Below are 23,739 nucleotides of genomic sequence, written 5' to 3' on the forward strand. Positions count from 1 at the left end.
TGTGCACCGCTTTTGATTCCTAACTGCATTTTCTTTCATCTGTTGCAGTGTCGCAGGCTCAGCCCTCTTCGGTGCATTTGCCTCTTCATCAGAACAGTCTCCTGTCGATTGTCTCACGTCTAAATCTCCGTGGACTCGATCCGCTCTAAGCGAGAAGGTCCCGGCCACGGAGGCGCCAGCTGATGCAGGCCGGGCGGTTTGGGATCGTCCGGGGGGGACAGAGTGACTGTCACAGGGACGGGGATGGAGAGGCTGATGGGCGGCGGCGATCCGGGCGTCGTGACCCGTTTGGCTCCCAGCTGGCCGACCCGCTCCTCCAGCGCCTGGTTCCTCTGCAGCGTCTCCACGTAGCTGAGCTGCAGCTGCGCCTGGTATTTCAGCACACGCTCTTTCTCGTCCTGCCAGGTGTGGCGCTCCTGAGCGAAGGTGAGCGCCTGCCGTTCTCTCTGCTGCCGCTCCAGGTGCAGCTCGCCCTGCAGTCGCTCCAGCTGCCGCCGCAGCTCTCCGGCCTCCTGCCGCTGCGCTTTGGCCTCGTCGCTCTGCAGGCTGAGGAAGCTGTCCACGGTGGCGCTGAGCGGCGTGAGGGCGCTCAGGGGTTCGGGCGTCCGGGGCGAGTGCAGACCGGCCCACGGTAGGCTGCTGCTGCCGCTGATGCCGCTCAGACACACGGTGTGATCGTTCCTGCAGCTCAGCTCGCTCAGAGCCCGCTTGAGACCCAGAACCTCGGCCTCGAACACCACCAGCTTGTCACGCAACATCGACACCTGCAGAAACAAACCAGTGCTGAAATAATTGTTTCTTGAGCGGCAAATCAGCATATTAGAATGATTTCTGAAATATCATGTGATACTTTTCTGATTGTGAGTGTTAAAAACCGTTGTGCTGCCTAATGTTTTTTTTTTTTAAACAATGTTTTACACAAATAAATTCATGCTTTTATTAATCGAGGATGCATTTTATCAATCAAAAGTGACAGTAAAGGCATTTTGAATTCTGAAAAATAAAATGCATCACGGTTTTCACAAAAATATTGTGCAGCACAATTGTTTTCAACATTGTTAATAATCAGACACATGTTTCTTGAGCAAATCAGCATATTAGAATGATTTCTGAAATATCATGTGATACTTTTCTGATTATCAGTGTTAAAAACCGTTGTGCTGCCTAATGTTTTTTTTAAACAATGTTTTACACAAAGAAATTCATGCTTTTATTAATCGAGGATGCATTATATCAATCAAAAGTGACAGTAAAGGCATTTTATGCTGCAAAAATATTGTGCAGCACAACTGTTTTCAACATTGTTAATAATCAGACACACGTTTCTTGAGCAAATCAGCATATTAGAATGATTTCTGAAATATCATGTGATACTTTTCTGATTGTGAGTGTTAAAAACCGTTGTGCTGCCTAATGTTTTTTTTTTTAAACAATGTTTTACACAAAGATATTCATGCTTTTATTAATCGAGGATGCATTTTATCAATCAAAAGAGACAGTAAAGGCATTTTATAATGTTCTAAAAGATTTCTGTTTCAAACAAATGCTCTTCTTTTGAACTTTCTATTCACCTATGAATCCTGAAAAATAAAACGCATCACGGTTTTCACAAAAAAAAACTGTTCCCCTTCAGTCGAATCACTTCGACGTTACATGGGAATTCGCTTAGAATCCAATCATCTCTGAGCCTTATACAAAAGGCCAATGAAAATTGGCGAGTGGCATTTGCATGACGCGCCACGCCCCGTACATACGGGTATAAATAGCGACGTCATGCGCCAGTCAGACAGCTTCTTCGCTTCAGATCCGGTCTGATGTTGAGCTTGTTGTCTCTCTACAAGAGCCGATTTTCTTCAAGAAATTCTTCCAGAATCTTCAAAGAGTTCCTGCTCTCTCTCCTGACGTGCTGCTTTACTAAAAGAGATTCTTTGGCAGCCGTCAGCGATCTCCTGCGGGCTGCCGTTTTCACGGCCATACAGCCGCTCTGCTTTCCAGCGATAAAAGTCCCGTTGAGTGCACAGCCGCCCCGCGGCTTTTTCCCTGGGCAGACCGGGAGCTAAAAGAGCAATTTCTCGCGGCCGTAAGACGTTCTTTTCAGAATGGCTTTTCGGCCGTGCGCTTCAGGATGCGGTAGTTTCCTCCCTCCTGCGGACGGACATGATCACTGCCTCACGTGTTTGGGGAGTGAGCACGCTGAGGCAGCGTTCATGGATGGTGAATGCATTCATTGCGAATGCATGACCATGACCATGCTGAAGTCCCGCCGCTCGTTCGCGAGGCGGCTCCCCCCGTCTTCCTCCCGTGGTCCGTCGTTAAGCCGCCAATGCTTTTCGGCCACCGCGGCGAGACGCGGGGGGGACTTAACAGTCACCGTGCAGAACGCACCGCCGGCCCAGAAAGCCCTGCGGTCTTCTGTCACACAGCATGGTCCCGTCGAGTTCCCGGAGCAGTACGCTTCCCCGCCCAGCGGGCTGAGCGTCTCCTTCGGTGCTCCTGCGGAGGATGAGATGTCGACCGCAGCATCAGAGGGAGAGTCGGTCGGTGAGGCGGACGCTTCGGCGGCGCGACCCCCTGCAGAGGTGGCCGCTCCGTCTGAGGTGGACGTCGAGCTGTCGACTATGCTTCTCCGGGCCGCCAGGGGGATCGGTTTGGAGGTGCCCCAGGCGCCCCCGGCCGATCCTTCTAGGCTGGATGATTGGTTCCTAGGGAGGGCCCCCGCGGCTCCACCTCGCCCTCCCTCGGTCCCATTCTTCCCGGAGGTGCACGAGGAGCTGACAAGATCTTGGCGGGCCCCTTTTTCATCACGGCCCCGCCCCAGCTCCTCTCCCCTCACCACCCTCGATGGCGGGGCGGCCAGGGGGTATGCAGCGATTCCCCGGGTCGAGCGCGCTGTAGCGGTGCACTTGTGCCCGCGCGGCGCTGCCACCTGGCGGGATCGTCCGCATCTCCCGTCCAGGGCGTGTGAGCGTTCGTCCGCTCTTGCGGGCCGCGTTTATCACGCCGCTGGACAGGCCGCCACCGCCCTGCACGCTATGGCGATCTTACAAGTGTATCAGGCCCAGGCCCTGAAACAGCTGCACGAGGGTGGTCCCGACCAGGGAGTTATGGAAGAACTCCGCGCCGCCACCGACTTCGCCCTACGGGCAACGAAGGTCACGGCGCGTTCCCTTGGTCAGGTGATGTCCACAGCCGTGGTCCAGGAGCGACACCTATGGCTCACTCTGGCCCAGATGGCAGACGTCGACAAGGCTCGCTTTCTTGACGCTCCTGTCTCCCAGAGTGGCCTGTTCGGCGACACTGTCGAGGACTTTGCCCAGCAGTTCTCGGCAGTCCAGAAGCAGAGGGAGGCCATCCAACACATCCTGCCCCGCCGCGAGTCCAAACCCATCCCGCCGCCGGTGGCTCAGCCTTCCTCCGCTCGTCGCCGAGGGCGCCCCCCCGCGGCCCCCACCAAACCTGCTCCGTCGCCTGCTGAACCCAAGAAGGAGACGGCCCGACGTCGAGCCGGCCGCGGGGGTGGGGCGCCGCCCGCCTCTCAGGGACCTGCAAAGAACACCCGCAAAAGAGCCGCGAAACGTCCCTGACGCGGGCAACCCGGAGGTGGAGAAGTTTGTTCTTCAGGGGACGAGAACATCTACGTCCCCGCTCCCGGTGGAGGGCCGGGGGTTGTTGTGCACTTTAACGCTGCCGCCGGCCCACGGGTCGGCGGTACCCACAACTTCAATAAAAGAGCAATTTCCTTCACCTCCGGGGCCTCGGCCCCGTGTTCCCGTTCCGGGCGGCACCAGGATGCCCTCTCGGAGCCGGACACGGAGCTGTCTGTCGCCAGCGCGGGAACCTGGGAAGAAGGTAGGCCCTGCTCAGAGCAGCTTGTCTCCCCTCCCCGTTCCCCCCCCAGGCTGCCCCACCACGGTCACGTCGGTCAACGTTCCCTTGACACCCCTGTCGAGGCGCTTGGGAGCTTGGCTTCAGCTTCCCAGCCCCTCGCGGTGGTTGATACGGACGGTACGTCTCGGCTATGCGATTCAGTTCGCCAAAGCTCCGCCCAGGTACAGAGGTGTCCTTCACACCCGTGTCCACTCAGACACCCACGCCGCTGTCCTGCGTGCAGAGGTCGCAGTCCTACTGGCGAAGGATGCGATCGAGCTTGTCCCTCCAGCCGAGATGAGGTCAGGGTTTTACAGTCCCTACTTCATCGTGCCCAAAAAGAGTGGTGGGTTAAGACCCATCCTGGATCTCAGAGTCCTGAATCGGTCCCTTCTCAGGCTGCCGTTCAAGATGCTTACGACGAAGCGCATGCTCTCATGCATTCGTCCCCAGGATTGGTTTGCAGCCATCGACCTGAAGGACGCGTACTTTCATGTCTCGATTCTTCCTCGCCACAGGCCCTTTCTTCGGTTTGCGTTCGAGGGTCGAGCATACCAGTACAAAGTTCTCCCATTCGGCCTGTCCCTCTCTCCTCGCGTTTTCACCAAAGTTGCAGAAGCGGCCCTGGCCCCTCTTTGGCTGTCAGGCTTCCGCATCCTCAACTATCTCGACGATTGGCTTCTTTTAGCCCACTCTCGAGAGGCGCTATGCGACCAGAGGGACCTGGTGCTTCAGCACCTCAGCCGCCTGGGCCTTCAGGTCAACCGAGAAAAGAGCAAACTCTCCCCAGTGCAGAGGATCTCTTTTCTCGGTGTGGAGCTGGACTCGGTCTCCATGACAGCCCGTCTCACCAACGAGCGCGCTCAATCAGTGCTGAGATGTCTAGATTTATTCAGGCACAAGACAGCGGTTCCTCTAAAAACTTTTCAGAGGCTCCTGGGGCATATGGCAGCTGCGGCCGCGGTCACGCCGCTGGGCTTGCTTCATATGAGACCGCTTCAGCACTGGCTACACGACCGAGTCCCGAGACGGGCATGGCACCGTGGCACACTCCGGATTGGCGTTTCCCCGCAGTGTCGCCGCCTATTCAGCCCGTGGTCAGACCCTGCCTTTCTCCAGGCCGGAGTACCCCTGGGGCAGGTGTCCAGGCACATCGTGGTTTACACGGATGCCTCCACCACGGGTTGGGGTGCTGTGTGCAACGGGCAAGCAGCTTCGGGCTCCTGGACAGGACCTCGACTGCAGTGGCACATCAATTGCCTCGAGTTGCTGGCTGTGCTTCTGGCCCTTCGTCGCTTCCGACCGACGTTGCGTCAGAAGCACGTACTTGTGCGTACCGACAGCACTGCGACTGTGGCTTATATCAACCACCAGGGCGGCCTCCGCTCCCGTCGCATGTCACAACTCGCCCGCCGTCTGCTCCTCTGGAGTCAAACGTGGCTGAAATCGCTACGAGCCATTCACATTCCGGGGGAACTCAACCGTGCAGCCGATCAGCTCTCACGGCAGTCCACCCTCCCTGGAGAATGGCGACTCCACCCCGAGACAGTCCAGCTGATTTGGAGGCATTTCGGGGAGGCCCAGATAGATCTGTTTGCCTCCCCCGAATCCTCCCACTGCCAGCAGTTCTTCTCCCTCAACGAGGTATCCCTCGGCAGGGACGCTCTGGCCCACAGCTGGCCTCCGGGGCCCAAGTACGCCTTTCCCCCAGTGAGCCTCCTTGCACAGACCCTGTGCAAGATCAGGGAGGACGAGGAGCAGGTTCTCCTGGTCGCCCCATACTGGCCTGCCAGGACCTGGTTCCCAGAACTCATTTCCCTCGCGGCAGCCCCTCCCTGGAAAATCCCCTTGAGGAAGGACCTTCTTTCTCAGGGGATGGGCACTATCTGGCACCCACGTCCCGATCTATGGAACTTGCACGTCTGGCTCCTGGACGGGACGCTTCAGACCTCGCCGGCCTTCCACAGGCCGTGGTAGAAACCATCACTCAGTCCCGAGCCCCCTCTACAAGGCAGGCGTACGCACTGAGGTGGGGTCTATTCGTCGACTGGTGTTCCTCACGAGAACAGGACCCACAGAGATGCACGATTGCTGTAGTGCTTTCCTTCCTGCAAGAGAAGTTGGAGCGCAGGCTGTCCCCTTCGACTCTCAAAGTGTATGTTGCCGCTATTGCCGCACATCACGATGCAGTGGATGGATCATCCCTAGGTAAGCACCCTCTGGTCGTGAGATTCCTCAGAGGCGCTAGGAGGATCAATCCTCCCAGACCGCGCCTCGTACCCTCTTGGGACCTCTCCGTCGCCCTCCAGGGCCTGCGGGGACCTCCCTTCGAGCCCCTCGCCTCAGTTGAGCTTAAGTTTCTGTCATTAAAGACAGCGCTCCTGACTGCGTTGGCCTCCATCAAGAGGGTGGGGGATCTGCAAGCTTTCTCTGTCGACGAAGCGTGCCTGGAGTTCGGGCCCGGCGATTCTCACGTCATCCTGAGACCCCGGCCCGGCTATGTGCCCAAGGTTCCCACCACGCCTTTCCGCGATCAGGTGGTGAGCCTGCAAGCTCTGCCCTTGGAGGAGGCAGACCCAGCTATTGCGTCTCTGTGCCCAGTCCGTGCTCTGCGCACTTACGTAGACCGCACTCGGCACTTCAGACGCACCGAGCAGCTCTTTGTCTGCTTCGGAGGTCAGCAGAAAGGGAATGCTGTCTCCAAACAGTGGTTGGCGCATTGGGTGGTAGAAGCCATCTCCCTGTCTTACTTATATCAGGGAGAGCCTTGCCCCTTAGGCTTGCATGCCCACTCCACACGGAGTGTTGCATCTTCCTACGCATTGGCACATGGCGCCTCATTAGCAGACATTTGCAGAGCTGCCGGCTGGGCGACACCGAATACCTTTGCCAGGTTTTACAACCTTCGCTTAGAGGCCGTCTCCTCCCGAGTTCTGACAGGTGACCGGGAGGACGGCTAGTGTCGGCTTGCTGCGCCATTCCCACGTGGATCCGTGCGCTATTTCCAGTTGTTCCCTCCGGCGAACCTGGGTCCTCCATGCCCCACAGTCCGGGCTAGACGCGGAGTAGTTCTTGACTGTGCTCCTGCCGGGTCTCCTTCGCCCCGCAGGTTGTGGCTATTTTTCTTTATATTTTTCCAGGGGTCAACCAGAAGGCCTCTGTTTTCCTCGTATATCCCTAAAACCCCTTATGGATATATTGAATTTCTTATTTTCACATGGACAGAATTCATGTCTCCGCCCCCCCCAACCCCTGCTTCAGTTTCTGGCATCCCTGGGGACCCCCCCTTCTCGGGCCCCAGGGCGTTGGGAAGGTTACGTTAACGTCCGCCTGTTGACACGTCCGCCTGCCGGCACGTGGTCGTTGCGTAACGCGGCGCAGGGACGTGGCTTGTTCCATAGGGTCAGTTCCCATGTAACGTCGAAGTGATTCGACTGAAGGGGAACGTCTAGGTTACGTAGGTAACCCTCGTTCCCTGAAGGAGGGAACGGAGACGTTACATCCCCTGCCACGTCCCTGTCGTCGCGCTGACGCCGGCTCATCCCGGCTCCTCAGCGAAGAACCTGTCTGACTGGCGCATGACGTCGCTATTTATACCCGTATGTACGGGGCGTGGCGCGTCATGCAAATGCCACTCGCCAATTTTCATTGGCCTTTTGTATAAGGCTCAGAGATGATTGGATTCTAAGCGAATTCCCATGTAACGTCTCCGTTCCCTCCTTCAGGGAACGAGGGTTACCTACGTAACCTAGACGTTTTCAACATTGTAAATAATCAGACACACGTTTCTTGAGCAAATCAGCATATTAGAATGATTTCTGAAATATCATGTGATACTTTTCTGATTATCAGTGTTAAAAACCGTTGTGCTGCCTAATGTTTTTTTTTTTTAAACAAAATGTTTTACACAAAGAAATTCATGCTTTTATTAATCGAGGATGCATTATAACGATCAAAAGTGACAGTAAAGACATTTTATAATGTTCTAAAAGATTTCTGTTTCAAACAAATGCTGTTCTTTTGAACTTTCTATTCACCTATGAATCCTGAAAAATAAAACGCATCACGGTTTTCACAAAAATATTGTGCAGCACAACTGTTTTCAACATTGTTAATAATCAGACACATGTTTCTTGAGCAAATCAGCATATTAGAATGATTTCTGAAGATTCTGAAAATTCAGCTTTGAGCACAGAAATAAATTATTTACATAGAACAGCTATTTTAAAATATAACATTTGTTTTCCTTTTTTTTATACCTGAAGAGTTGACAGTTTTCCTTCTGCGGTCTACTGTACAGACGTCAATTTACTTTTCTCTAAGCCTGAGGCTTTTGCTGTGAACAGGCTTTTACATTTGCCAAAAATAGAACTTTTTATATTAAAAACAAACAAGCAAGCCCTGCCCAGATTTAAAAAGTAATGCAAAAGTAACGTAACGCATTGCTTTCCATAAAAAGCATCTAAGCAACGTAATTAGTTACTTTTTTTAGGGAGTAACTCAATATTGTAACGCATTACTTTTAAAAGTAACTGTCCCCAACACAGCTATGGATCATTCAGGTAACAGTATTAAGACTCAAGGGGGTGTAAACTTTTGAACGAGGTCAACTATTATTTTCTCTTGTGGACTATACATCTTCTATGTGAAATATCTTATTCAGATCAGTACTAAACAAACAATAACATGTATTTTGCATGATCCCTCTTATTTTGGTAAAATAATTTACATTTTGCAAATTCTGAAAGTAAAATAGAAGTGATTTTACCTTTAGAACCCAACTGTTGTGCTCTATATCAACCAAAATGCTCCATTAATAGACTTGCATTAAAATTAGACTTTGTGTGTGTTTGTGTTCCAGATGTGCGCACCTCTGTCAGCGTTCTCTTCAGTTCTCCTTCACATCTCTCCAGCTCGCGGCTCTTGTTGGTGTACGAGTCCTTCAGGCCGATTATGGTCTCCTCGCGCTCCTTCAGCTGGGCGTTGAGCTCCTTCAGCTGACCCCTGAGGGCCACCATCTCTCCGGCCCGCTGTGTCACTTCGTTCTGGCTCTCACGCAGCTGCTGCTTCAGCAGAGAGATCTCGCCCGCCTTCTGACACAGCTGATCAACACAAAGCAGAGAAAAGCTGGGTTTAGTCTAAAGCTGTCTGATTTTTAAAAATCCTCGATTTCATTTTGCCCGCGTCGAGTAACCGGCAAAATACCGGAAGTGGACAAAAATTGAGATGTTTTTGTAAAAAAAAAAAAAAAAATGTTTTTGCACAAAATCTTAAATATTTTTTGAATTTAAAAAAGTTATTTTCTATGTGAATATCTGTTAAACTGTAATTTATTTCTGTGATCAAAGCTGCATTTTCAGCATCATTACTGCAGTCTTCAGTGTCACATGATCCTTCAGAAATCATTCTAATATACGGATTTGCTGCTCAAAAAACATTTCTGATTACCGTTGTGCTGCCTAATGTTTTTGTTTATGTTTTAAACAAAGAAATTCATACTTTTATTAATCGAGGACGCACTATATCGATCAAAAGTGACAGTAAAGACATTTTATAATGTTCCAAAAGATTTCTGTTTCAAACAAATGCTGTTCTTTTGAACTTTCTATTCATCTGTGAATCCTGAAAAATAAAATGCATCACGGTTTTCACAAAAATATTGTGCAGCACAACTGTTTTCAACATTGTTAATAATCAAATAATGTTTCTTGAGCAAATCAGCATATTAGAATGATTTCTGAACAATCATGTGGCTCTGAAGACTACTGTAATGATGCTGAAAATTCAGCTTTGATAACAGAAATAAATTACAATTTAACAGATATCCACATAGAAAACAACTTTTTTGATTTCTGAAAATATTTCAAAATATTACTGTTTTTTAATTTATTTAATCAAATAAATTCAGCCTCTGTTATGTTAGTCTAAATCAGTTCATGAACTTAAATTGTTTACTTGAAATGCTCTCAAATTTCAGTCAATATAATGAATAATATACACTGCCACAATGTTGAAAAAATTAAGATGTTTTTGGAAAAAAGCTGCATTTATTTGATCAAAAATTGAGTAAAAATCTGAAATATTTTTAGAATTTAAAATAGCTGTTTTCTATGTGAGTATCTGTTAAAATGTAATTTATTTCTGTGATCAAAGCTGAATTTTCAGCATCATTACCGCAGTCTTCAGTGTCACATGATTGTTCAGAAATCATTCTAATATGCCGATTTGCTGCTCAAGAAACATTTCTGATTATTATCAATGTTGAAGACCATTGTGCTGCCCTATATTTTTTAAAAACAATGTTTTCAACAAAGAAATTCACACTTTTATTAATCGAGGATGCATTTTATCAATCAAAAGTGACAGTAAAGACATTTTATAATGTTCCAAAAGATTTTTGTTTCAAACAAATGCTGTTCTTTTGAACTTTCTATTCATCTAAGAATCCTGAAAAATAAAATGCATCACGGTTTTCACAAAAATATTGTGCAGCACAACTGTTTTCAACATTGTTAATAATCAGATAATGTTTCTTGAGCAAATCAGCATATTAGAATGATTTCTGAACAATCATGTGGCTCTGAAGACTGCAGTAATGATGCTGAAAATTCAGCTTTGATCACAAAAATAAATTACAATTTAACAGATATCCACATAGAAAACAAATTTTTTGATTTCTGAAAATATTTCAAAATATTACAGTTTTTTAATTTATTTAATCAAATAAATTCAGCCTCTGTTTATGTTAGTCTAAATCAGTTCATGAACTTAAATTGTTTACTTGAAATGCTCTCAAATTTCAGTCAATATAGTGAATAATATACACTGCCACAATGTTGAAAAAATTAAGATGTTTTTGGAAAAAAGCTGCATTTATTTGATCAAAAATAGAGTAAAAATAGTAAATATTTTTTTAATTTAAAATAGCTGTTTTCTATGTGAATATCTGTTAAAATGTAATTTATTTCTGTGATCAAAGCTGAATTTTCAGCATCATTACTGCAGTCTTCAGTGTCACATGATCCTTCAGAAATCATTCTAATATACCGATTTGCTGCTCAACAAACATTTCTGATTATTATCAATGTTGAAGACCATTGTGCTGCCCTATATTTTTTAAAAACAATGTTTTCAACAAAGAAATTCATGCTTTTATTAATTGAGGATGCATTATATCAATCAAAAGTGACAGTAAAGACATTTTATATTGTTCCAAAAGATTTCTGTTTCAAACAAATGCTGTTCTTTTGAACTTTCTATTCATCTAAGAAAACTGTTTTCAACATTGTTAATAATCAGCCACATGTTTCTTGAGCAAATCAGCATATTAGAATGATTTCTGACGGATCATGTGACACTAAAGTCTGCTGTAATGATACTGAAAATTCAGCTTTGATCACAGAAATAAATTACATTTTAACAGATATTCACATAGAAAATAACTTTTTAAAATTCTAAAAATATTTCACAATATTAGTTTTTTTTATCAATTAAATTCAGCTGTAACAACTATTTATTATTCCAAACTTCACCAGAAATGTTTATATAAAATATATTTTTATCTGTAAAGCAGGGATTTAAAAAAAAATTAAATTTAAATCTAAAATATTTTCCTAAAGCCTCGTAAGATTTTAAGTTAATATTTAAATAATTGAATAACACATTTGCATCTTTTTTATTTCATCTTTTGTCTGTTAAGAGTTGGTGTCAGTGTTGCATTATGCTCAAAAATAAAGGTTCTTCATCGCCATCGGTGGTTTCATAAAGAAAATGTTTTCACCAGATTCAACTTAAAAACTTAAGTTTAGCAGCTGGCTTAAGATTTTAAGTTAAATCAACTTAAGCCATTTAAATTTACAAGTTGTATCAACTAATTTTGTATTGTAATATGTTAAAATGATTTAACTTAAAAACTTAAGGCAGCTGCTGAAATTAGGTTTTTAAGTTGAATCTGGTGAAACCTTTTTACAGTGTACATTTTAGAAGATTTGGTTCTTTTATGAACTGATCATTGAAAGGTGTTTTGAGGAACCACAAATGTGACCCTGGACCACAAAAGTTAAGTCCTAAGTCACACAGGTATTTTGTAGCAATAGCCAAAAATCCATTGTATGGGTCAGAATTATCGATCTTATGCCAAAAATCTTTAGGATATTAAGTAAAGATCATGTTCAAGACATTTCCTGCCCTAAATATATCAAAACGTAATTTTTGATTAGTGATATGCATTGCTAAGAAGTTCATTTGGACAACTTTAAAGGCAATTTTCTCAACATTTAGATTTTTTTGCACACTCAGATTGCAGATTTTCAAATATTGTTTTATCCTAACTTAAACCACACATCAATGGAAACCTTATTTATTCAAAAAATTGACCCTGGTTCTTCTTTGGCATCACTTTGCTGATTTATTTGTGCTTGTCTCACCTCCCACTTGGTCTCCTCCAGGCGGGGCAGGATGTCCGCCTGCTCCTTGCGGTAATCCAGGCACTTCCTCTCCAGCTCCTCTCTCTGGGCGAGCAGGGTGCTGATCTCCTCCTGTAGTCGGCCCTTGTCCTGCTGCAGACGGGCGATGTGGGCCTGCAGGGCCTGCTGTGTGCGCTGGGCTCGGTGCGTGACCTGCTGCAGACGCCCGGCGTAGTTCTGCCTCAGCTCCTCCATCTCACGCTCCCAAACACGCTGCTTCTCCTCGAACACCTGCGCGATGGCCGCCTCGCTCTGGTCCAGGTTACGGCGCATGTGGATCACCTGAGGAACAATCACAGGTATTCATAATGCAAAGAATTCGCAAATATTCACACTTGTTTTCAGCCAAAATATCTAAAAATTCTTAAATCAAGAAGGATTTTTTAGACGAGTAAAAATTGTTTTGTTTTCTGAAAAAACAAGTCAAAATGAAGTGAGTTTTTGCTTGAAAAAAGCAAAATAATCTGCCAATGGGGTGAGAAAAATAAGATTGTTTTCTGTTTGAAATAAGATTTTTTTTCTTACCCCATTGGCAGATTATTTATCAAAACAATAATTTTTACTCGTCTAGAAAATCCTTCCTGATTTAAGAATTTTTAGATATTTTGGCTTGAAACAAGACAAAAGTAAGAAAAGCATTTTTTTTTGCAGTGAAAGCATAATATTGTACCTTTTCACTGCAAAAAAATGCTTTTCTTACTTTTTTTTATCTTGTTTCCAACTAAAATATCTAAATTCTTAAATCAAGAAGTATTTTCTAGACAACTAAAAATTGTCTCATTTTCAGAAAAACAAGTCAAAATTAAGAGTGTTTTTGCTTGAAACAAGCAAAATAATCTGCCAATGGGGAAAGAAAAATTTATTGATTATTTTTCTTAGCCCATTGTTTCAAGCAAAAACTTGACATGTTTTTTTCTGAAAACAAGACAATTTTTACTTGTCTTAAAAAATCCTTCTTGATTTAAGAATTTTTAGATATTTTGGCTTGAAACAAGACAAAAGTAAGAAAAGCATTTTTTTTGCAGTGAAAGCATAATATTGTACCTTTTTACTGCAAAAAATGCTTTTCTTACTTTTTTTGTCTTGTTTCCAACTAAAATATCAAAATATTCTTAAATCAAGAAGTATTTTCTAGACAACTAAAAATTATTGTCTTGTTTTCAGAATAAAAATAGTCAAAAAATGCATTTTTGCTTGAAACAAGCAAAATAATCTACCAATGGGGTAAGAAAAATGTATTGTTGATTTTTTTTTCTTAGCCCATTGTTCCAAGCAAAACACACTTAATTTTGACTTGTTTTTTCTGAAATCAAGACAATACTTTTTACTCGTCTAAAAAAAATCCTTCTTCATTTAAGAATTTTTAGATATTTCGGCTGGAAACAAGACAAAAAATCTAAGTAAGTCATTTTATAAGTGCATTTCTATCTTGAAATTTGACCCCGGGATGTACTCCTCACCTCCTGCTCTTTCTCCCAGAGTCGGTCCTCCAGGTCTTGGATGATATCGTCGGTGGAGGGCGACGGCTGGACGGTGGTGCTCGTGTCCGTCAGATGATGACAGAGTCTCTGATACGATAAGCAGCTCTTCCCGGAGGAGGACTGTCCGCTGTCGGACACGCTCAGGCCGTTCTGATAGTTGGGTTTGTCCGCTTTGTCCATGGGCGCCGCTGTGCTGCTCAGTCTGTTGATGTGGCTGGTCGAGGCGCTGAGAGGACCGAGCGCTTGAGCGGGACCGTAGCCCATGCCGGGCCCCGCGTAGGTGGGCAGGCTGGTCAGAGAGTTCCTCCCGGAGTCGGACATGCCGCCCTGGCCGTCGTTTCCCCCCGAAGGGTCCCGATCGGGACTGTCCTGCTCACAGAGGGACTGTGGGGCGTCCGATCCTCCGCCGCTTCCAGCAGATCGTCCTCCGCTTCCAGACTGACCCACCAGGTTCTGCATGGAGTGAAAACTTTTGGGGACGACGGGTTTGAAGGCGGACGGCCGGACCAGAGCAGAATTATTCTGAACGAGGAGAACAAAGCAGTTTTTACTTTTTTTTTTTTTTTTTTTATAGTTTACACCCTTTCAGAATCTGCAAAATGTTAATTATTTGACCAAAAACATAAGAGGGATTATAGAAAATGCATGTTATTGTTTGTTTAGTACTGACCTATATGTTCACATATAGTCCACAAGAGAAAATAATAGTTTACATCCCCTTGATTCTTAATACTGTGTTGTTACCTGAATGATCCACAGCTGTGTTTTTATGTTTAGTGATAGTTAATCATGAGTCCCTTGTTTGTCCTGAACAGTTAAACCGCCTGCTGTTCTTCAGAAAAATCCTTCAGGTTCCATAAATTCTTTGGTTTTCCAATTTTTGTGCATTTTTGTGTATTTGAACCCTTTCCAACATGACTGTATGATTCTGAGATCCATCTTTTCTCACTGAGGACAACTACGGGACTCATATGCAACTATTACAGAAGGTTTAAACGCTCTCTGATGCGCTTTTTTAGGGGGTGCCTTTAGCTCCATTCTGTTTAAAAAGTTTTCACCCCCCAGCTCTTAATGCTTGGTTTTTCCTTCTGGAGCATCAGTGAGCGTTTGAACCTTCTGTAATAGTTGCATGTGAGTCCCTCAGTTGTTCTTAGTGTGAAAAGATGGATCTCAAAATCATACAGTCATTGTTGGAAAAGGGTTCAACTTTACACTATCAACAAAGTCCATTAAAGGATTAGTTCACTTCCAGAACAAAACTTTACAGATAATGTACTAACCCCCTTGTCATCCAAGATGTTCAAGTCTTTCTTTCTTCAGTCGATAAGAAATTATGTTTGCGGAAAACATTCCAGGATTTCTCTCCAGATAATAGACTTTGCGAGTTTGAATTTCTAAAATGCAGCTTCAAAGGACTCTAAAAAATCCCAGCCGAGGAAGAAGGGTCTTATCTAGCGAAACTATTGGTTATTTTCTTAAAATAATGACAATTTATATACTTTTTAACCTCAAATGCTGGTCTTATCTAGCTCTGTGGTTCAAGACAGTTAGGGTATGTCAAAAAATCCCATATCATTTTCCTCCTCCAACTTCAAAATCATCCTACATCACTGCAAAAGTGTTTACAAAGTGAATGTGCAAAGAAGATTAAACGCCCTTTACAAAAAAAGGTAAAACAGCGATGTAGGACGATGTTGAAGTTGGAGGAGAAAATGAGACGGGAGTTTCTCGACATACCCTAACTATCTTGAACCGGAATACACAGAGTACATGCAGAGCTAGACGAGACCAGCATTTGAGGTTAAAAAGTATATAAATCGTAATTTTATTTAGAAAATAACCAATTGTTTCGCTAGATAAGACCCTTATTCCTCGGCTGGGGTCGTTTAAAACCCTTTTAAAGCTGCATTTTGGAAGTTCAAACTCCGAGCACCATAGACGTCCACTATATTGAGAGAAATCCTGAAATGTTTTCCCTCAAAAAACAATTTCGTCCTACATCGCTGTTTTACCTATTTTTGGAAAGGGCATTTGACCTTTGCACGTTCACTTTGTAAACACTGGGTCTGTATTTTTGCAGTGATGTAGAACGATTTAAAAGTTGGAGGAGAAAATGAGATGGGAGTTTTTAGACATACCCTAACTATCGTGAACCAGAATACACAGAGTACATGCAGAGCTAGACGAGACCAGCATCTGAGGTTAAAAACTATAAAAATTGTAATTTTATTGTTTCACTAGATAAGACCCTTATTCCTCGGCTGGGGTCGTTTAAAACCCTTTTAAAGCTGCATTTTGGAAGTTCAAACTCCGAGCACCATAGAAGTCCACTATATTTGGAGAAATCCTGAAATGTTTTCCCTCAAAAAACAATTTCGTCCTACATCGCTGTTTTACTTATTTTTGGAAAGGGCGTTTGACCTTTGCACATTCACTTTGTAAACACTGGGTCTGTATTTTTGCAGTGATGTAAGACGATGTTGAAGTAGGAGGAGAAAATGAGATGGGAGTTTTTAGACATACCCTAACTATCTTGAACCGGAATACACAGAGTACATGCAGAGCTAGACGAGACCAGCATCTGAGGTTAAAAACTATATAAATTGTAATTTTATTGTTTCACTAGATAAGACCCTTATTCCTCGGCTGGAGTCGTTTAAAACCCTTTTAAAGCTGCATTTTGGAAGTTCAGACTCGCGAGCACCATAGAAGTCCACTATATTTGGAGAAATCCTGAAATGTTTTCCCTCAAAAAACAATTTCGTCCTACATCGCTGTTTTACCTATTTTTGGAAAGGGCGTTTGACCTTTGCACATTCACTTTGTAAACACTGGGTCTGTATTTTTGCAGCGATGTAGAACGATTTAAAAGTTGGAGGAGAAAATGAGATGGGAGTTTTTAGACATACCCTAACTATCTTGAACCGGAATACACAGAGTACATGCAGAGCTAGACGAGACCAGCATCTGAGGTTAAAAACTATAAAAATTGTAATTTAATTGCTTCACTAGATAAGACCCTTATTCCTCGGCTGGGGTCGTTTAAAACCCTTTTAAAGCTGCATTTTGGAAGTTCAAACTCGCGAGCACCATAGACGTCCACTATATTTGGAGAAATCCTGAAATGTTTTCCCTCAAAAAACAATTTCGTCCTACATCGCTGTTTTACCTATTTTTGGAAAGGGCGTTTGACCTTTGCACATTCACTTTGTAAACACTGGGTCTGTATTTTTGCAGTGATGTAGAACGATTTAAAAGTTGGAGGAGAAAATGAGATGGGAGTTTTTAGACATACCCTAACTGTCTTGAACCGGAATACACAGAGTACATGCAGAGCTAGACGAGACAAGCATTTGAGGTTAAAAAGTATATAAATCGTAATTTTATTTTGAATATAACCAATCGTTTCGCTAGGTAAGACCCTTATTCCTCGGCTGGGATCATTTAGAGTCCTTTGAAGCTACATATTGGAAGTTCAAACTCACGAGCACCATAGACGTCCACTATATTGAGAGAAATCCTGAAATGTTTTCCCTCAAAAAACAATTTCGTCCTACATCACTGTTTTACCTTTTTTTGGAAAGGGCATTTGACCTTTGCACATTCACTTTGTAAACACTGGGTCTGTATTTTTCCAGCAATGTAGGACGATGTTGAAGTTGGAGGAGAAAATAAGATGGGAGTTTTTAGACATACCCTAACTGTCTTGAGCCAGAATACACAGAGTACATGCAGAGCTAGACGAGACCAGCATCTGAGGTTAAAAACTATATAAATTGTAATTTTATTGTTTCACTAGATAAGACCCTTATTCCTCGGCTGGGGTCGTTTAAAACCCTTTTAAAGCTGCATTTTGGAAGTTCAAACTCCGAGCACCATAGACGTCCACTATATTTGGAGAAATCCTGAATTTTTTTCCCCAAGTAACATGATTTCTGTACGACTGAAGAAAGAAAGACATGAACATCTTGGATGACAAGGGGGTGAGTAGGAAGTATTAGGAAGGAACCACATCAGTCGTACCTGCTCTAGTTTCCCAGATACAGTGAGGATCTTGGGCGGCGTGCGACTGTCTCTTTTGCTGTTGTTCCCGTCTCTCCCCTTCACCGCCGCCGCACCATCGTGGTTCTTCTCAGCGCCGTGACCCACCACGTTACCGCAAGCGTCCAGAGTTCTGTGTGCGTCCCGACGGCCTGAGGGGTTCCCCTCCGGCCCGGCCCCGTTGATGGGGCGAGATGCAGCGATGTTGATCTGGCCTCGGTCCGTGGTGGTGCTGCTCCCGCCCCGTTCGTCGCTGGAGCCCTCCGAGGTGGAGGGAGGCGCGTGGAGGCGCTCGGCGCTGCAGCTGCGGTCGGAGGGGCCGCGGCGGGACAGGGGAGGGCCACGAGGGAGGGTGGTGCGCGTGCCCACGCTCTTCATGGCAAACTCCTGCTCACCGGCCACCCCGCTGCCTACACTGCCCATGCTGGGGAACCAGAGCGTCACTCAACGCCGCAACCCTCCGCATGGGCCATCGCAGCGGCCGGACCTCCAGACAGACACTGCGGTCAGAACAGAGGTTAGAGATTTAGTCATATTATTCAGAAACATAGATTTAGAACCTTGTTTCAAATATATGATGTTATTTTGAACTTATTCATTGATGTATGGTTTGTTAGGATAGGACAACATTTATCTAAAAAGTACATATGTGACCCTGGACCACAAAACTTAAGTCTTAAGTAGCACAGGTATATTTGTAGCAATAGCCAAAAATGCATTGGAGATTTTATGCCAAAAATCATTAGGATATTAAGTAAAGATCATGTTCCATGAAGATATTTTGTAAATTTTCTACCATAAATATATAAAAACTTGATTTTTGATTAGTAATATGCATTGCTAAGAACTTCATTTGGATAACTTTTAAGGCGATTTTCTCAATATTTAGATTTTTTTGCACCCTCAGATTCCAGGTTTTCAAATAGTTGCATCTCAGCCAAACATTGTCCTATTTTAACAAACAATATATCAATGGAAAGCTTATTTACACTTATGACTGGTTTTGTGGTCCAGGGTCACATATTTCAAAAACACAGTAACAAAAAGTTTTTACATTTCTTTTTAATAATTATTTATGTTATTTAATTTTTTGTTTAATTCAACACACAATAAAAGTGAATCTGGTTGAATATAATTTTACATTTTAAGAAAATTAATAAATAAAACCTTATTGTAAAGTGTTACCATATTTTTCTTATTTGATCTCCACTGATTTCTTCTACAAAAAAACAAAACAGAACAGAATTTTTGCTGTTTATTTGCCTTTATGTTTAACCCCAGAAGCCCAGACCAGTTACAAAATGTTGTAACATTTGTTGTTTTATGTTTTCATTGCAATCAGTCAATTTAATTAAAACAATTCTAAAAAGTACTTATTTTTAAAAAACACAATATCAAAAAGTTACTTTTTTAATAATTATTTGGTTATTATTAATGTAATTACCTTTTTTGTTTAATTCAAGAAATCAAGTGAATCTGGTTAAAAATAAGGTAAAGTATACATTTTAATAATAAAAATAGTATAATTGGATAAAATGCAAAATTCTATTTTGGTCCGTGGTCAAAGTTTTTGAATCACTTTTGGCCCTTCGCATTAAAAACTAATATTTTTACTCAAAAATAAAGAATCTGGTGTTTTTACTTTCTACCAAAAGCCAGTCATAAGGGTCTATTTATTACATCATCTGAATAAATAATCTATCCATAGATGTATGGTTTGTTAGGATAGGACAATATTTATCCAAGATACAACTATTTGAAAATCTGGAATCTGAGGGTGCAAAAAAATCGAAATATTGGGAAAATTGCCTTTAAAGTTGTTCAAGTTCTTGGTAATGCATATTACAAATCAAAAATGACATTTTAATATATTTACGGTTGGAAATTTACAATATATCTTTATTGAACATGGTCTTCACTTAATATCCTAATGATTTTTGCCATAAAAGAAAAATGTATAATTTTGACCCATACAACATATTTTTGGCTAATGCTTATGAATGTTTTTTTGTGCTCCAGGGTCACAAATCATCAATAAAATACTGATTTTCAATATTATTAAAGTTGTTAATACAGTTGTTGTGCTTTACATTTTTGTGAAAATTGTGATACAGTTGTTTTTGATGAATAGAAAGCTCAAAAGAACAGCATTTATTCAAATAGAAATCTTTTCTAATATTCTAATATTAAAAATTATATTAGCTGTTTTCTATGTGAATATCTGTTCAAATGTAATTTATTTCTGTGATGCGCAGCTGAATTTTAAGCATCATTACTGCAGTCTTCAGTGTCACATGATCCTTCAGAAATCATTTTAATATACTGATTTGCTGCTCAAGAAACATTTCTGATTATTATCAATGTTAAAAACAGTTAAAAACATTTTTGTGGAAACTGTGGGGTTAGTACTGTTTAAAAAGAAAAAAAGAACAACATACAATACTTTTATTCATCAAGGATGCATTAAATTGTTAAAAAGTGACATTAAAGACATTTACAATGTTACAAAATATTTCTATTTCAAATAAATGCTGTTCTTTTGAACTGTCTATTTCTCTGTGAATCCTGAAAAACAAAATGTATGACGATTTCCACAAAAATATTGGTCAGCAAAATGTTTCTTGAGCAGCAAATCAGCATTTTAGTATGATTTCTGAAAGATCATGTGACACTGAAGACTGGAGTAATGATGCTGAAAATTCAGCTTTGATCATAAAAATAAATTATATATCAACATATACTCACATAGAAAACAGCTATATTACATTGTAATAATATTTACCATTTTTACAGTATTTTTGATCAAATAAGTGCATCTTTGGTTTGGTGAGCAGAATCAACCTCAAACTTTTAAGTGGTAGTGTACAAATTTCACATAGTCTAATAGTAGCCTAATAGGAACAATTTGTGACCATGGACCACAATCATAAGGGTACATTTTTTTTTTTAATTGAGTTTTATACATCTTAAATTTGATAAACAAGCTTTCCATTGGTGTATGGTTTGTTTAGAATAGGACAATATTTGGCTCATGGCTGAGATACAACTATTTGAAAATCAAAAAAATCTAAATACTGGGAAAATCACCTTTTAAAGTTGTCCAAATGAACTTCTTAGCAATGCATATTACTAATCAAAAATTAGGTTTTGATATATTTACAGTAGAAAATGTACAAAATATCTTCATGAAACAAGATCTTAACATCCTAAAAGAAAAAATGATAATTTTGACCCATACAATGTGCTTCGGGGTCACATTTGATTATTAAAACGCTTTAACAGTAGCATGAGAAATGCTCCAGTACATGTGTAAAATCCTCAGACAGGTTCAAGAGATATAAGACAACAACAAAACAATGGACACCTTCAGTGCATTACCAGTAGTGAATTTCGCATGATCCCCTACATAAACAAACACACTCACTACACCCAGACCCTAACTGTGTGTTACAGCATCAGCCAGATTGATCCAGGCTCGTGTTTGACACCGGTAACGTGCATGAAAACACACCATGAAAGACAGAAGCTGTTAGATCTCACAATGAGCTGCAGCACCATGACCGGCCAACAGGGGGTTCACACTCCAGTGCTTTGCCATTACCTCATCTGTTCTCGCACTTAAATCTCACACTCACACACACACACACATACATTTGCATTGGCACCTCGGCTTGTTATGGGCCACGAGGTGAGTGTGTGTGGCTTTGTGTGTGAAGAGAGATCCGGTTCAACTTTTACGGGCTCCGTAAGGCCTTGACACAACAAGTTGCACAATCATGTGAAACCTCCGATTAGCAACTCTCAGTGCCCGCACAAAAGATTGCATCGCCTTTCATGTGCTGTTGTTATCTAACAGCTGAATTCTGAGAGCGCGAATCCCTTTGAGCATCAAAACACTGCATCTATTCTCCATTTTCTCCTCTCCACAGAAACAAAGACGCACCATGAAGATGGAAACCAGGAGATGGGTTGCTTTTGCCCTCCTTGCCACTATCAGTGCATTACATAATGCGTGCTCGCTGGCTTTATCTGCGAGGGAGAATGGAGGTCCGTTCAGTGGTTTACTTCCAGTCGAGTGAGTCTCTCTCTTTCTATCTCTCTATCTCTCTCTATTCTTCTATAATCAGTCGCTTTACACATCGACAGCGCTCCGCGTATGAAATCCACATGACTGCGATCGTACTCACTGTTTCAGCACCGCGGACAGCGACGCGCGTCACATCAGCCGCGTTCATTCACCGAGCCGGTCGCGTCGCGTCCATAAAACCGAGCGGTGTGTATCTTGACAGGAGCAGGTCTCTGGCGACGATGAGGAGGATGATGATGATAGTCAGCGGATGCGTGTATCAGCTGAGCCACACACCCACCTCCGCCCCGCCCCTCTGCCGCACGCCAGCAACGCCCCCCGAAACGCCGACGGCACCGCGCATGCGCGTAGTATATGTCACTAGTCAGTCAGGAGGACGCGTTTGTACTACGCGCATGCGTACTTCGTGATCCTCCTGAGGGAGATCCAAACGGATGTGGGATGTTTTATCAGTAAGAGCATTTGTTTTCCCTCAACTTGGGGTGTTTCACTACCCCAAGTTTTCGTAAATAGGTTTTTGCTTACAAAATATTTTCTTAATAATTAATTGACGTAGCTATTGTTCAAAACAGACATGTAACTACCCTAAAAAGTAATCCATTACTGATTCCAAATTACACGTCAAAAATAGTAATCTTTAGGCTAATGTAATCCGTTACATTATACATTTTATGTAATATAATCAGATTACTTTTGACCACATCACATTGATTTAAACAGGAAAACATTGTACTATAATGAGTGAGAAAATATATTCCTTTCATTGTAATTGACCAGCGTTCTTTAGAACTTCCGCATAATGAGAAGCAGCTCGTAAACTTCCGTTGAAGCTCATTTTATATGTGCTATATATAGATGGACAGTCTTGAGACTCATGTACTGCCTTGTTCTCATCAGAAACTGAGAAAAATAATAGTAACATTGTAAATAATGATAGCGGCATGAACATTCAGTTTCATATTGTTTAACAACATATTATTTAAACCTGCATAGTTATGCATTTAAATGCTGACAGCTAAACACTATCATTACGTTAGCGATACTTCTCTTCAACCACATCTTAATCTTATTCTTGATAATCAGTAACTTGCCTTCATAGTCATGAACGCATTTTTAAAATCTTGTAATATTTTAAAGCCTTGATTATTTTTCAACTCCACAGCTGTGCAATAAAATTCACTTTAAAGATTCACTTTCCATTCATAAAAATGTCTTTTCACAGAAAATGTCTTTTTAAGATGAAAATGACATGAAATGACCCATATAGCCAGTAGATGGCAGCAGAGGATCAATCATTGGCTGACATTTTAACGCCATAGTTTTTCAAGATGTCTTGCTCTGCGATTTATAATAAATTGAAGTATATAGTATAGCAAGTGCAGAAAGTCATCAAGCTCAGACAAACAGCCTATAAGGGTGAATTATTTAAATACTTATATATATAGTTCTCTACAAATTAAATAAGTTAAATATTAATGGTATAAGAATTAAATAATACACTCAATATTAATTTGAAATATTTTCTATAATTTAATATCTACATCTTTTATGCTTTATCTTGAATGTAAAAGCTATTAAATAGCCTATATTTAACCAACACAAACGTGTTACTGCTGTAGTTTAGTTACTCTGAATTTATTCTGAATCTGTTTTTGACATCGGCTTGTCAGATGTTTTGTCTGGTTATTACTGTCAATCATAGCAACGACTGGCGCATATTTAGCTGATTTACTCATATATTTTTTTTAAACTCGAGTTTGTCATTCTTCAAACGGTATGGATGTTTGGTCCTCTTAGA

The 23,739-nt window shown here is 42.6% G+C and overlaps 1 protein-coding gene across 1 annotated transcript; it reads right to left on the reverse strand.

Annotated features, from left to right (window-relative positions):
• Window positions 1-12: 12 nt before the first annotated feature.
• lzts3b (leucine zipper, putative tumor suppressor family member 3b) lies at window positions 13-22,211 on the reverse strand. Its single transcript, XM_073819612.1, has 6 exons — window positions 22,042-22,211; window positions 17,837-18,354; window positions 13,793-14,335; window positions 12,294-12,614; window positions 8,739-8,969; window positions 13-764 (listed from the first exon to the last, which is right to left on the reverse strand). The coding sequence occupies exons 2-6, from the start codon at window positions 18,275-18,277 to the stop codon at window positions 120-122; spliced, it is 2,181 nt and encodes a 726-aa protein (XP_073675713.1). The 5' UTR covers window positions 18,278-18,354; window positions 22,042-22,211; the 3' UTR covers window positions 13-119.
• Between the last annotated feature and the right edge of the window lie 1,528 nt (window positions 22,212-23,739).

The sequence above is a fragment of the Garra rufa genome, chromosome 15 (genome assembly GCF_049309525.1).
Source record: "Garra rufa chromosome 15, GarRuf1.0, whole genome shotgun sequence".
NCBI lineage: Eukaryota > Metazoa > Chordata > Actinopteri > Cypriniformes > Cyprinidae > Garra > Garra rufa.